At 36.5% G+C, this 15,558-nt stretch overlaps 1 protein-coding gene across 5 annotated transcripts in view; it reads left to right on the top strand.

Moving 5' to 3' along the window:
- The window catches only part of NHSL1 (NHS like 1), a 146,826-nt gene that overhangs the window by 36,905 nt on the left and 94,363 nt on the right, over positions 1-15,558 (top strand). The window contains exon 1 of one of the 5 annotated variants that reach the window (XM_034418900.3): positions 9,922-10,812. The exons of 3 other annotated variants lie outside the window; for them this stretch is intronic. In XM_034418900.3, the coding sequence (XP_034274791.2) occupies positions 10,608-10,812 (205 nt within the window). In that variant the 5' untranslated portion in view covers positions 9,922-10,607. Of the gene's footprint in view, positions 1-9,921; positions 10,813-15,558 lie in introns of those variants that run through there. One more of the 5 variants, XM_034418902.3, reaches the window with a different exon arrangement.

Below are 15,558 nucleotides of genomic sequence, written 5' to 3'. Positions count from 1 at the left end.
AAGGAGAGAAGCAACTTAAAACTAAGGAGAAATTTCCTGACAGTTAGAACAATTGATCAGTGGAACAACTTGCCTCCCGAAGTTGTGAATGCTCCAACACTGGAAATTTTTAAGATGATGTTAGATAACCATTTGTCTGAAGTGGTGTAGGGTTTCCTGCCTAAGCAGGGGGTTGGACAAGAAGACCTCCAAGGTCCCTTCCAACTAGTGCTGCACAACTACTACCTCCTTATGAGTCAAACATATCTGGAGATCAAGTTGGGAGAATTACTACGGAGAATGCTAATGTGCTTTTATGTTTCGCCAGTGAAATCCCAAGAATAGATGATATAAAATAGAAGGACTACAAGCCCTCACATAGGACCAATGTGGAAAAAGAGGAAGTATGCTTTCATTTTCATGCATGCTAATATTATTGACTATGTTATATTCCCTTCCTCTTGCTTCTGTAGTTTCACAGACCTTGTGAAAATCCTTGGAAATATGTAGGTTATCTGATATCAGGAACTTCTCCACTAACAGGATATGTTACTGGAGATATTTAATAGATTCTGGACAATAAACAAAACTTGAATTTCCACCAACATATTGGCTAGGTGACATACAGGTATTCCTTGAGTTATGACTGACTGCTTAGTGACTGTTTTAAGTTATGATGGCTCATGACTGGCTGTTGTTTATTATTTAAAGTTACTTATGACCCAATTCTAAAATGCTTAGTGGATGGGGCCCCTCTGATGGTCATTTGATCTCATTCAAGGCGCTTGGCAACCGGCCTGCATTTACAGCTGTTTGCAGCATCCCGTAGTCATGTGAGTACATTTTATGACATTTTTGCTGAAAACCAGGGTTTACTGAAAAACAGGGTTTTGGCCAAACGCCCATATTAAACAATTGGCTTGCTTGAGGACTGAGGCAAGCATTTAACGACTGTGGCAGTTGCTTAACATTCACCTCAAAAAAAGCCATAAAATCAGATTGGTCATGTGGGTGATCCATTTTACAATCATCATGATTTACCACCATAATGGCCAGAGTCCATTTCGGTCATAAGTCAAGTAATACTTATAGATGGGATTCAATCGTGAACCTGCTTTACCTTTCACGCAGAAGATAAAAATGGACAGGTCATTTAAATTAATTCATTTTCTTTGGGAACAATTCGTTTGCCCTTTTTAAAAGAAATTTCCCAATACTCTAAACTTTCCTTTAAAAAAAAGAAGTAGTTGTTTGTGTTTAAAACACTGCAGAATAGCTTGCCACAAAAGATTACTTTTCTGTGAAGCCACAACCTCATCTGTACCCAAGCTTGAAAAACACATGGGGAGATAATGTACTAACTCATCAGAATTTTCAATGTGGCTCTTTCTTTTTGAAATATTACTGGAAAAAAATCTATACTGGAATGAAAAAAAAATCCCCAAGAGGGATCAGATCAAATGTAAATTAGTAGGCTATGTTGAGGTGGTTTGGAATCAACTTCTTGTTGAGGACGAGGTCACTGGCAGGAAATATTTTTTTTTAGAAAAGTAATATACAATTCCATATTATTACTACAAATACAGGCTTCCAAATATACCTCTACTAAAATTACAGAAATACGGGACAGACACTGACTGCTTGTTGATTCTCTTCTACAAATGCCTCCTTAATCCTGGTTATTCCATTCAATTCCATCAGCCAGACTTGCTTCTGCATTTACAGCCTAATCAGGTATGGTGGGATGGGGGAGTTAAATTGCCGAGGGTGCCAAATACAGGTTTCTTGGCCAAAACTCAACTATTTTATTTAGCAGTGGAGACAAATATTGCAGACACTTTATTAGTAAAGCAGTGAGAATGGCAAATATTTATTATTACAACCTTAGATCCCACTTTGCAGATGGTGGATGTTATGGCCATATGTGGGCTAGAAAAATTCAATTGCCCAGTAGATACAACTGTGGGTTCACAATTGGTTAACAGTCAAAACTACTCTATTCACAATTGGGGGAAAAATGCCTTTGCTGTGTTTCATTGCTGTGCTTTTTGGAGGCAACAATTAAGCTTGTTCATTGATAACTCCTATGGCTTGTGTTGAATAAATGTTTTCCTGTATTCAAGACAAAATCTATTAAAAAGCTAACAATGAATGGAGGATTCTTTTTGAAAAAATGTTTAGTAGCCCTAATTGTCTGTACAAATGTGGGATATGAGAATACATGTTCACACATGACAGATGATTTTTTATTGATATTGATAGACCAGATTATGTATTCATATTGTGAACTGAGCTTCAAAGACAAAAAGAGAGAAATTAAAAACTTGAGCAAATGAAAAAATTTTTTGAAGAGATTCCTTGCCTGCAGTGTCATTTGTTTCTGGTGACTTTATAAACACAAGAACAGAGAAACATAAATTCAAATTCAAATTCAGTTTTACAAATTCCCATTTCAACCTGCAGGATTGTTTCAGCCCTGGGTGCAATTCTATCTTCAAGAAGGTTTTAGAAAAATGCAGTGCTAATTTTTAAGCAATGGATGTGAGTGAAGACAGAATTTACTCATTTCTTTTAAAAGAAATGCTCTTTTAAAAAGGGTTATTAGAACAAAAAACCCTCCTACCTACTGTATGTTCCTAGAGCTAACATTTTACCTTCTATGTGTTCCCTTGTACTTTGTCCCATCCCATTCTCTTTAACAATCTGTACCAACACCAGTCTGGAAGAAAATTGATTAATATATGGTCTTTCTAGAAGAAGTCATCAGAAAAAGGCAGCATTAGATTAAGGAGACAATCTAAGGAAAACAAAAGAAAGAATAATGGACAGTGTTTTGACAAAAACTCGGTTTTAACTAAAGCATTCCTTCCAGATCAGTGATGTACAATACAGTTTTGGAACATCCTTTCTATATTCTCCACTGTTATTATGCTTATGGTCTTATTTACTGCTCACATTTTTAAAGTTGCTTTAGTTTACATCTAAACTTTAGTTTACACTTGAAGTATTCATTATTTCACACTGCCATCTTGTGGATATATTTTATGTTTTGTACTGTAGGGTTCTCTACATTAGAAAAATGAATGTCACTTCTGACACTAGCATAGTTTTAAAGAATTTATAATTATGCTTTTAATACAAGCATGTAGCTAAGATATTAGCACTCTGACTTGATAATATCTGTTTTATTCCATTTGCATTCTTATCTTCCTTTGTGGATTGAATCAGTGGAAAAAGAAGGAAAGTCTTTCTTCTTATTCCTGTATGCAGCTATAGTCCATTAATAGAAATTTGTAATAAATAACAAAGGAAATAATTGTTCATACTCTCAAAAATTGAATGGAAAAACTATGCGATTTTACAGAGAATAAATAGAAGTTAAAAAATACTTGGATAGGACAGTTATTATAGTTAATCACTAAAATATAGTTGGATAGCACAGTTTAATTATAGAAGTGAACATACTTGAAGAACAAGATTTTGCTAGGCTATGAACTTTGACATGAACTCTTAAATTTCTAGTTATCTCTACATTATTTTTCATAAAACAGTGTTTGAACATTGGTAATGTTGGTTAAGAATTCAATATTTACAGACTATTACAACATTTGAATGACATAGTAAGCCATAGGAATTGCTTATTAATTTAATGGCTGAGTGATTTAATGGGAAACAGCTAACAGCAATTTCTTTCCAGCCTACTGATTTTTCTGCAGGGTTCCTCCAGACACAACTAACTAGAAAATGTCTGCATGGTTTGTTTTAATTTACTTATGAGAATGTTTTCTGGTTAGCAGGGCCAAAAGTATCCTACACAAAACTCAAAACAAATTACATATGGCTGTTCATAGCTGTGTTGTTTGACGGCAACAATTAAGCTTGCTTAATTTTGATGAGGACAGTTCCAAAGGCATAGAGTAGTCAGATATATATGTCCTTCTGCCATTGGTGGCTCTCTTTATTCTGTTAAACTCAAAATTTAGGTTGCAGCTTCACTTCCTTAACTAGTTGACTGAAGGCAATAACTTCTACCCACAAGCAAAGGAAGTTTTCCCCTAACCAAGAAAAAAAAATTTCAAAGAGCAATTGACAGAGAGGGTTATAACTATTCTGCCAAGTAATGGCTTAAAACACTGCTTCCTACCTTTTTCTTTATGCAGTTCACTAATTTCATCTAGATCTAACAAGGATCGCCTGTGGCCATCATGGTGAATTCCCAGATATCACAGGCACCAATCTTGCAAGAATGCATGCCAGAAGATCAACATCTGGCAAGACTTGGTGATCTCATATGATAAGAAGTCAGGAATCATTGAACTAAAGAAACCCTCCTTCTCCCTTGCATTTCTCAGAAAAAAAAAAGATAAGAATTGTGGGCCTTCAGACACTGCTTTGAGATGAGGTCACTATCTACAGAAACTTCTTCACTTTGTTTACTTCTTTTTCTGTCACTTTTCAAGGAAAGAATGGTGGGAAGCCTTCAGTTCCCTATCAAAATTAGATTTGAGCAGAAATTAGAGATGAGATGACCTCTACTGTCTTGGAATCTTCAAAGCTGGAAGCAAAGTATTTTGCTAATCTTTAGATAACATGCCCTTTTCATCTTGATGAGTATGCCAAGTGGGTTTGCTGTTCACTGTCACGTTTTACAAGGTTTTGATGTAAACAAACCTTCAAAGTATAATATAAAAAGGAAAAACCTTTTTGTGGTATTTTAACTGTTTTGGATTTTTTTTTTCTAAAATGTTAACCTATTTCTTAGGCATACTTTTATCAGGCAAAATGTAGTGTTTTCTTGTTTCTGACAAAGTCTCACCTCAGAAAAATGATTGACGTCTGAAGAGAAGAGAAAGAAGGTTCTCCTAATTTTCATCATTATTTTCTTTCTGTGAGAAAAATGAGATATTATTTTACTATTGTCTCTCAATTTTCTTTTTCTTCTATTTTGCACAAACTATTATTGCATACTGTAATATGCAGTTTTTTTAGTGGGGAAAAAAAAGATTTTCAGGCAACTCAGAACAAGAAACTTTAGATATTGGAAGCTAGTAAATTTGCCTCCACTTTGTCTTTCTTTTTATTTGCCGTATTTTTCGGAGTATAAGATGTACCGGAATATAAGACACACCTTAGTTTTTGGGGAAGAAAATAAGAAAAAAGCTGATTGGTGGGTGGATCTGCCTCCTGGTATACCCCCAATCAGCTGTTCCCAGTGGTGAATTTTAGCAACAGGTTCTCTGTGCCTTGCTTTTTTTTTTTCTGCCTCTGAAAGCCTCCAAAGGTTTTTTTTTCTGAAGCTCTGTTTGGAGGCTTTTTTTCTGAAGCTTCTTTCAGAGGCTTTTATTCTGAAGGACTATCTGTTCTCTGTTCAATCTCCTTTCTTTGCTATTGGTATATAGATTAACCTCTTCTGATCTGTTGGTTATTATGTCATTCTCCAGATTAGTTACCATAGTTTGGTTAGAACCTTTACTGATTCTTTTTTTTTGTTGCTTGCCATATTATTTTAGATAAAAGCCTTTCTGAGGCTTTTTTTCTGAAGCATCTTTCAAAGGCTTCTTTCAGCCTCTGAAATCTCATTTGGGAGTTTGGGCAGGGCTACATTCGGATTTTCATCCTCTTTTTTGGGGGGAAAAAGGTGTGTCTTATACTCCGAAAAATACGGTAGATACTGAAAAGAAAACAAGCTTTTCTGTTTTGTGTTATTCCCAATTATTTCTCAATTCTTAGTTAAAGACTGCTTTTCCCAAAGGAAAAAAAAATGTTTTTTTTTTCACTCTGGCAGGACAACCTATTTCCAATTGGTCCTTCAGATCTTTCAAAGATGCATCCATCACCACTGTAATTGAATCCATTTATCTTGTTACTGGTCATCCTCTTTTTCCTCTTTACTCCCACCTTTCCCATTATAGATGGGAAAGATCTATAGATATTTTACAAGAGCAAGTTCTTCTCACAGAATGTTATTATAACTACCATAATAGTTGTTATGTTTACCACTATATTCAGTTTTTTATTGTGTTATTACCATTCAGGGTAGATTTTTTTTCTTTTGTATTTTAGTATTTCAGCTTTAAAAAAAACTTCTGTGAAAACTGATCATATGCTAAGCCAGAGGTGTCAAACTCAATTTCATTTAGGGCGGCATCAAGGCTGTGGTTGACCTCGGGGGGCTGGGGGGCTGTGGCCGACTGGTTGGGCATGGCCAGCTTGATGCCACTCACTGGGCATGGCTGACTGGGTGGGCGTGGGCAGCTGGGTGGGTATGGCTAACTTGACGCCACTCCTCAAACTGCTGGCATGTTTCCTCTTCGCATTGCATAGACCTGGCTGAAGCCACACTGGCCCAATGTTTCCTCTTCGCATTGGGTAGACTGGGCCGAAGTGACGTGGGTAGATCGGGCCAGCTTGTTACATTTTCAAGGACGGCCCCATGGGCTGGATCCGACCATATTGCAGGCCAGATCCGGCCCGCAGGCCTTGAATTCGACACCCTTGTACTAAGACAGTCATAAGTGAGTTTCTCAATAATGGGTCAATCAAGCTTTTGAAAAATTCTCTTTTTTAGCTTCTTCCATATTGACATCCTTCCAGAATGCCATTTTGCTCAGCTTTGTCCAAAGCTAATACGAATGTGCTTCCACTATTGCAATTGTTTCCTTTATTATTATTTTATTTTAGTAGTAGTATAATAGACTGTGGAGATCAGCAATTGGTTATTTACCCACCTTCTCTGTTGTGCAATCTTACTTTCCTAGCCAAGCAATAAAGTTTGATGCATCTGTCTTCCCAGCATTTCTATAGAAAATATAATTTATTTCCAGAATAAATATAAGAAATAAGAATAAAATTTACTTCTCCATTGATTATTACAGAAAAATGACATAATATGATAAAATATACTGCAATACTTATGTATAAAATTCTCAGTTGATTTTCATGAATGAATATATTGTACTTTACAATATCCAGCTGGGAAACAACCATAATATTAATTGAACATATAGGTAATCCCCAGGTTATGAGCATTCCCTTAGTGAACGTTCGAAGTTATACGATCAGTATCCCCTAACGTTTCTGAATAAGGCCCAAAACTATGAATCTTGCAACACCACGGCAGTTGTTCGCCCTTATGAACAACCGCAGAGGGTCTACAACATTTGTCCTGCAAGCTGAAATGGAGCTTCTGAGGGGCGGATCCAGGGGTGAAATCCAGCAGGTTCTAACAGGTTCTGGAGAACCGGTAGCGGAAATTTTGAGTAGTTCAGAGAACTGGCAAATACCACCTCTGGCTGGCCCCAGAGTGGAGTGGGAATGGAGATTTTGCAATGTCCTTCCCCTGCCATACCCACCATGCCACGCCCACAGAACTGGTAGGGAAAAATTATGGATTTCACCCCTGGGCAGATCTGACCCTCAGAAGCCCTGTTTGGCCATCCGGAGGCCTTGTCCAGGACCTTGTCAGCTGAAATGGAGCCTCCAGGGGTCGGATCTGGCCCTCTGTTTGGCTCTCTGCGGGCCTCCCCTGGATCTGGTCCCCGGAGGCTCCATTTCAGTCTGCAATGGGTTCTGAAATTTAACTAGAAAGTTACTTCCATTTTCCTATTTCCTTCATATTCATTTAATCTGCACTTTACTAGATAATTCACACTTCCAGAAGTATTACATACTGTGGTCAGTGTAGTTGTATGAATTGTATGGCTGCAGTTATACTAATAGTTCAATTAAGTATATATTTGTCATACAGCATATTTTCTTTTGCATTGGCACGTGAAAGAGAAAATGTGGTGAGGTGCATGTGCTGTTCTTCAAAGCTAATTCAGTATAAATACAACCTATTCAATTATTTACTAAAGACAGTTGGCTAATCCATTGTTCAAGGATCTGAAAGTCATTTGATTCATAGGTAATCTGATACAATACTTAGCTGTTTGATTCCCAGACAGAGGGTTGTACCTTATCTTTTCATTATGAGTCAGGTAACCTTAACTTTTCAGGGAGAAAGCTTTGAAAGTCTTGTTCAGCTAGTTTTTCTTTAAGAAAATATGTTTCTGCATGCTAAAGCAATAATATAGTTTAGGGTACATCATTTATTCAATAATCTGTGACACATTCTGTTCTTCATACTTTGCTAACTTTATCACATCAGAAAAGTTGGCAGGAAATAATACTGTGCAAGTGAGTTTCCAAAGATTTCTGCAGATAGATTCAGGTGCTCCCAAAGTATGTAGACCTAGAAATGTGTCTTACATTTTTTTAAAATAATCTTTATTAAATATTTACAATAAAATTAACACACAATAATGGTTGAAAAGCAATATAGGAAGCAAAATATAGAAACACATAAACACAGGACTAAAACCAAACAACAAACATGACTAACCGAGAGTTAAGATCACTCTCCAATTAATATTAACTAATATCATCCTAGCCAAACATTTCAATGCAATCAAGTTCTTTTTACTAACTACAAAACAATTGGTCTGTTTTTATCAAAATTATAAAGAGTTATAAAGCCTAGTAAATATCTAGTTAATCTAATTAGATGATCTTATCACCCTTCTCCTAAGTTTAACCTCCTTTTGAGCCAAACAAAACATCTGTCCCAACTTCTATTATATACTGAATCTTTCTTGTCTTTTAAGATATACGTTAGCCTGTCCATCTCAGCACATCGAAGAATCTTGTTTATTATCAGATGGTCAGGGGGCATGTCTGCATCTTTCCACAGTTGAGCAAATGCCATTCTCGTCGCTGTTGAGACATGGACAAATATATACCAATCCTTCTTATTGATGTAGTCCGGTCTTATTCTGAGTAAGTAGAGGTCGGGGTGAAGAGGGAAGCTCACACTTGTTATTTCCAACAGCCACTGCTGTATTTTCCCCCAATAGCGTCTAGCTGACGGACAAATCCACCACTGATGGAAGAAAGTATCCTTGGGTGACCCATATTTCCAACATCTGTCAGAAGATCCTGGGAACATCTTAGCGATTCTGGCGGGGGGGAGGTACCAATGGTAGATCATTTTATAAAAGTTTTCTTTGAACGGGGAAGAAAGGGTCAGTTTCATAGTTTTGTTCCATATATTTTGCCATGTATCAAGCTGAATTGTTGTTCCAACATTTCTCCCCCAGGCAATCGTGTCCTTTACAATGTGTCTTACAATGTGTCTTACATTTTTAATATTTCTTCAAGAACTGCCCTTTTGGATTAGTTATATTATCTGAAGTCTTAACATGCAATTATTGTCATCATGATCCTTAAAAGCAGAGAAACTAAAAATGCATTGGACTTTGCTGTTTTTTGTTTCTGCTTTTGTACATTGGCTCGTTTCTCTCTTTTTACTGTTGTTTTCCTCCCATAATCTAAGTAATATCCAACAGTGGACCCTAATGTGTGGTGTTCATTTGTTTGGTTGCTTTATTAGCAAAATCTTAATCTAATGATGAATCCTGAAATGGATTAAAGTATAGTTTAGTGAAGCATATAGCTAAAAAGAGATCATGAACTTTAAGCCAGATAATTTATGTGACAATTTTGATGGTAAGAACAGAACTAGGTGGCTCAGTGGCTAAGACACTGAGCTTGTCGATCAGAAAGGTCTGCAGTTCGGCGGTTCGAATCCCTAGTACAGGTCTCCTGCGTGAGCAGGGGGTTGGACTAGATGACCTCCAAGGTCCCTTCCAACACTGTTAATATTAACTGTTAACTAACAATTGGAGTCGTATATTAAAAACTTACAATTCCTGTTCACCCTATCAATAAAAGTAGCATTAAAACAAGCAACCTTTTACATGCCTGGTGTTAGAAAAAAGAATTGTCATTCGGTTACTGAGCCTTTCAAAAAAATTTCTCCTTGTATAAGTCAACTGAGATGCCATTGTGTTATTTCACTTCTGTTTCCTGTTCAGAAGTTTGAACTGTTGTTAGGTCTCTGCCGTGGAAGGGAGGAGTCTCTATGGCTGCGCCTTCAGGAGCGGAAGCCTATCATATTTCACCCTAATCCTAATTGATAGCTATAGCCAAGCTTATTGTTAAGGAGAATCGTTCTGGAGAGCCTTCCCCGAGCCTTTTCGTTGTAGGCAGAAAGCTACATGGCTGGTTTGGGGGAATCAGAATGCCTTTTCCGCAGAGAAAAGAGAGAGCGGCTGTAATTTATATCCTCCTCGCCTGGCAACTTGCTAACAGCATGCATTTCTTTCTGATCAAAGGAGCTCTTGGTTCCTCTATGTAATAGGAGGGGAGCCTGGATTACAAGCACACTGGAGAGAGGAGATGGACTTTGGATGAAAGCTGGGAAAAGCCAAAATCTGTGTATTTTTCAGGATTGTACTTCGACACTCTCCTAATCTGATTTCCTGGAGGTTGTTTTCAGCGTGTCAGTCTGTTTCGCTTGCCTCTATTGTGTCGTGTTTGGCAGCTTGGAAAGTACTGGGGGCAAAAAGCAGAATTAGCCACTTGGTTTTTTTTGTTCGACTGAGTTTTAAAATGAACAAGTGTGTTACTTATTTTAAAACAGGTACACGCCCACCCTGGTGGTAAAGGAAAAGGAACGGGAGAAGATTTAAGAGCGTTCTTAATCGTTGCATATTGTATTTGGGGGATTATTATTTTTTAAAGAGAAAATGAAACAGGAGAGCTCCTCAAAATCACTGCGGTTTAAATCTAATCCAGGATCCCTTTCACGTGCTGTAAGCTGGATAAACTTCTCTACGCTGTCCAAGCAAACAAAAAGGTTATTTCGCAGTGATGGTGAACTCACATCCATATGTGATGGGGACCAAGTGGAAGAGGATGAGAACTGGATCTACAGACCGCAACACAGAAATGGTGATCGTTGTTTTTATATTTAATCCAGATCTCATCATTTTAATTAGGCTTTGTAAGATTGTGCTTTCATTGTTCCCATACTCCTTTTCATTTTCTCTACAAGGGTCTCTGTTGACCTTCCAGATTCTGGGGCGTTTCTTGATAATGTAACCTGCTGTTTTATTGTATCCTTACAAAACCATTCTTCCCTAAGAAGCTAGCTAGCCTATGAAAACAGGATTTTCGGTTGCTGTGCTTTTTAATGTGGCAGTTTGTTATGACAAAGGATTTCTCTGACATTGCGTGAGGGGAGGGGAACTGAAATGTAATGGGTCTAAAGATAGAAGACAGGGAAACATTAATTGCAAAAATAGATTCTTCAGTTATTTTTGGAGACATAATCAGTGCATATAACAGACATATGTGTAACAGGTGTATGTAAAGCAAATGGCAAGGTTTTTTTTTTTTTTGTTGCTTCACCTGTGGATGAGGTTTAACAGTTTCTGGAAGTTGGGACCTTAAGGAGCATGTATTTATATATTTAATATTCTGATTTGTATTACGCAGGCAATGTGCTATACAAATGTCTTTATCATTTGATTGGAACTTTTGGCTTAGCTTCATGTGAGATTCATTCCCTTCCTAAATGTGTGCAGTACTTATGTGGCATTCTGGCAAGGAAGAATTATTAGCTTTAGCTAGAATTGTTTCTAGACAGTAGGAATGGTGATTCATCCACCTTTTTGAAAACTTTACAGACACATCCTTGATGTCCCCAGGAGTTGAGTTTGACCTGAAAATGTCTTTATCTTTACTCTACTTCTCAACCTTCCTTTCTTACCAATGGCGGTTTCACTTTTTCCCTACAAATCAAAAGTATTTTCTACTCGTGAGTAATTGCGTGCCTCATTTCTCATCTCTTATAAAAACATGATCAGGACTTTGTTTTACAGCATGTTAAAGTAATAATTATCTTTTTGGCCAGTGTTGTAAGTAGGTGAAATCTATTTACCTTCCTTACTGGTTCAGAAGTGCACGTGCCGCCTGCGCGTGTCACATGTGCGCACAGACCCTCTGTGTATGCCCCAAACCTGCGCATGCACAGAGGGTAAAAAAACACATTATGTAAAAAACAACACCCATGCGAGTGGGTGGAGCCTTGCGCCGCCATTGCTGAACCACCTGCCACAATCGCTACTGGATTGCCCGATCCAGTCCAAACCGGAAGCATTTCACCCCTGCCCCCTATAATAATCCAGTGAGTTAGCTAGTGTACTATTAGAATTTATACATAAGTACAAAAACCATAGCAAATGATAGACTGTATTGGAAACTGTGCAGCTATTTAGTTTATATTTTACTGAAAAAGGCATAATCTTTTTTGAACATTGAGAAAATCAGTCACAAATGTTGAAAGAGCACTTGTGTAAAATAACTCCATGATAGCTTCAAACTTCATAGCGTGGGAAAAATGAGGATGGGTATGTATCTATTGTTTTATGGCACTTGACTAGAAAATTTACTTGTGAGTTCTTGTTTGGATGCAGAATTTGTTTTGTTTCCTGCTGTGGCACCCCACTAGAGACCCAAAGATCTTCTAGTAAAAGTAAACGGCTATTCAATTTCTCCTATATTCAGTTAGTTCTTTCCATGGTGCATTTTCTCTTGCTTTGAAGCTCTGTTTAAAAGAGATGAGACTGAAAGATAATTGGAGGAGGTAGAGAAGATAAAAAGAGACTAGACTAGAGGAGATTACTGTAAATCAGCCTGAATTTTCAGGACCTCACTCCTAACATTAGTCAAAGTCTTCAATGTAATTTGTAAAAGTAATAAAAAGAATTTAATAAAAAAGCATTTATTAAACTCCCCTCTTAAATCCAAGTGTGTTAAGTCAGCCAATCTTCTAGAATCATATACCAAATTGTAAAGTGAATTTTAAAATGGAAAATCTAGAATTCTGAAAAACCAGAGAAATGTTTGGTCAAATCTTTTTTTTAAAAAAACTGAGTCATTTAGAGGGTAAATTTGTAAAACAAAAGTTTGGTAATTAATATTAAAGCAATTTAATAAATAAATAAGTTCTGAAATATAAGGTTGATATTAAGTTAATATTAAACTAATAACCCTAACCCTTGTATATTCTGTACCAGGAAATTCATAATAGTCACAGCATTAAGATTTTTTATTTTTAGTCCTCTGAAGTAAACATTAATGACTCGCTAATGCTATATATGCAGTACAGGTAATGATAAACTTGGCACTTTCTGTGGTCAATTTTTGAAGTCCATGTGTGTATTCTATGTGGACATTTTAAATTCAGCATATATTATAAATATCCATGACCACACCTGGAGTTTACATTGCCCTGTGCACTGATTCATCTCCAGAAACTTGATATCTATGAGTAATATTACCATGTTTCCACTGATGATTGCTTTATAAGGTCTGTCTATGAGCCCAAAAGATTTATTGGTTTAAGAGCTCCAAAGCAGCTCTGTCATATTGTTGGAACACTCAGAAGTGATTGCAGTTGTAATAATTTCCCAGTCATGCAGACTAACCTTTGGACTAGAAACCCGAGATTGCAAAATAACCCCAGGTAAGAATGTCTGGTCTGAATAATGTGAATAAAGCAAATGTATGATGATTTCTTTTTTGAAAAACAATTATGAAATCAAGATTCCTCTTCCTGAATTCAGATGACAAACAATGTGGTAGTACATCAGTCTTGGATAGGAAACCCTAGGCATAAAGCTCAGTTATTTGTAAAATTCAATGAATTACTTTTCAACCCTGATCTTTGAGATTTGTTCCAAGAAACGGTACCAGAGATTAGCATCAGGAAAATTTATTTACAGAATACAATATAGAAACATATGTAGGACCTTATTCATATTAGAATAAGGACCAGTTATGCCAATTGTTGAAATTAACCTATTCATATTTCTAAATAGTTCCTTTCTCAAAGCTGTTCATTGCAAGACCCTTATTCTTGGAATGCCTACACCTCAAGTTGAACTTCTTAAAATTATGAAGTAAATAACAAAGAGGCCAATACCATCCTTTGTGAAACATCCTTTCCTATGTAACATTGAATGTGACTAAAAAAAGCAAGTTGTCCTTAGTAATTTGTAACTCATTTTGTTTCCAAGAGTATTTCAAAAACTAAAATGAATTGTATATTTCAACAATTCTGTGGTTTGAACTTAACATGTAGAATAGACCCTGGAGAAATGCTGGCACGACAATGTTCTTATTTGGTTTTTTCATAACTGTTCTACTGGGTATTCAGTTAAATTATCAGGTTTACATGAAGTTGGATTGAAATCAATTTGGCTTGCATGTAAGGCTAAAAGTAGAAATCCAAGGAGAGGACATTTAATCAAAATGTGCTAGAAACTGCAGTACCACAAGTGTGTTATCCAGATGTTAAGTCTACTTCCTTGAAGTTTGTTGCTTCAGTATTTGAAACTGAGCATTGTATGCTGCTCAAAGTTATTTTCTTGTGAGATCAGTAAATAAATAAAATATTTAAAGACATTTTTTGGTTGGTGTCTGACTTTTTTTAAAATTTGAAAGGAACAACAAATCTAGCAAAACAAATGTAATTATGTAATATATTATGCAGAAGTAAGTAATGTATTGTTCATTTAAGATTTATGTTCTCTTTTGTTGATCGTCATATTGTCATTAGATTTTCTTGCAAGGGCTAGTTTTTTCTTTAATGAGAGTTCACATACTAAGCCAATGTAGGAATGGGAGAAAGATGTGGGAATGAATATACTTCATTGATTTGGGGGGGTAGATGGGCAGCATAATTGTGCACTTGACTCATATATAAAATAAAGAAACCTATTGTATCGTGCACAGTATGGGGTAGAATGAGAGGACTTTTTACCCCTGTAATTGGACAGGGTCTGTAAAAATCTTTATTATTTGTAATGATATGCATGGCAGTTGATAATTTTTTAAGTTATTGTTTTTATTGGAATAATGAATACAGGTAGTCTCTGATTGACAACAATTCATTTAGTGAGTGTTTGAAGTTACGTCACTGAAAAAAGTTGATTTATGATTGTTTTTCACGCTTAACGACCATTACAACATCCCCATGGTCATGTAATCAAAATTCAGACTGCTTGGCAACTGATTCATGTTTATGACCATTGTGACAAGAAAGGTCATAAACTGGGGCAAAACTCACTTAACTGTCTTGCTTAGCAATAGAACATTTGGGCTCAATTGTGGTCGTAAATTGAGAACAACCTGTAATGGGATATGACTGTTTCAAAACACTTGAAGTTGTGCAAAAGTACCCTTGATTTTAGTTAGCATAGGTTGGAATTATTATATAAATTGTACTATTGAAGATTGCTTTAAGCAGTCTTGTAAATATCAAATGTGGCAATTTTTATTTTGTATACAGTAGTATACCATTCCAACTTACCTTGTGATGCTGATGGGGTTGTTTCTGAGTGCTTGGAAGCTGTGGGATGACTTTAGTTCATCCCTAGCCAAGACCAAGCGACTTTGGGTTGCCCAGTCTGGTGATTTTCCATCTTTAGTTCTTGATGGGATGGCAAGGTAGACCCTCAGACAGAAGTGGTGCACAATTTGGGAATTTTCCTGGATTCAAGCCTTGTGTTTGAAGAACAGATGTTGACCGTAGTCAGGATGGTTTTTGTAGCACTCCATCTGGTGTACTAATTTTGCCTTTTCCTGGATCAGTATATTTATTGTCACTCATGCCTTTGCCATCTCCCAAGT

This window comes from Pantherophis guttatus, chromosome 1 (assembly GCF_059756535.1).
Source record: "Pantherophis guttatus breed Tessera chromosome 1, ASM5975653v1, whole genome shotgun sequence".
Classification (NCBI taxonomy): Eukaryota; Metazoa; Chordata; class Lepidosauria; order Squamata; family Colubridae; genus Pantherophis; species Pantherophis guttatus.
The sequence above is the reverse complement of the archived record's forward strand: the minus strand, read 5'-3'. Positions and strand labels throughout refer to the sequence as shown.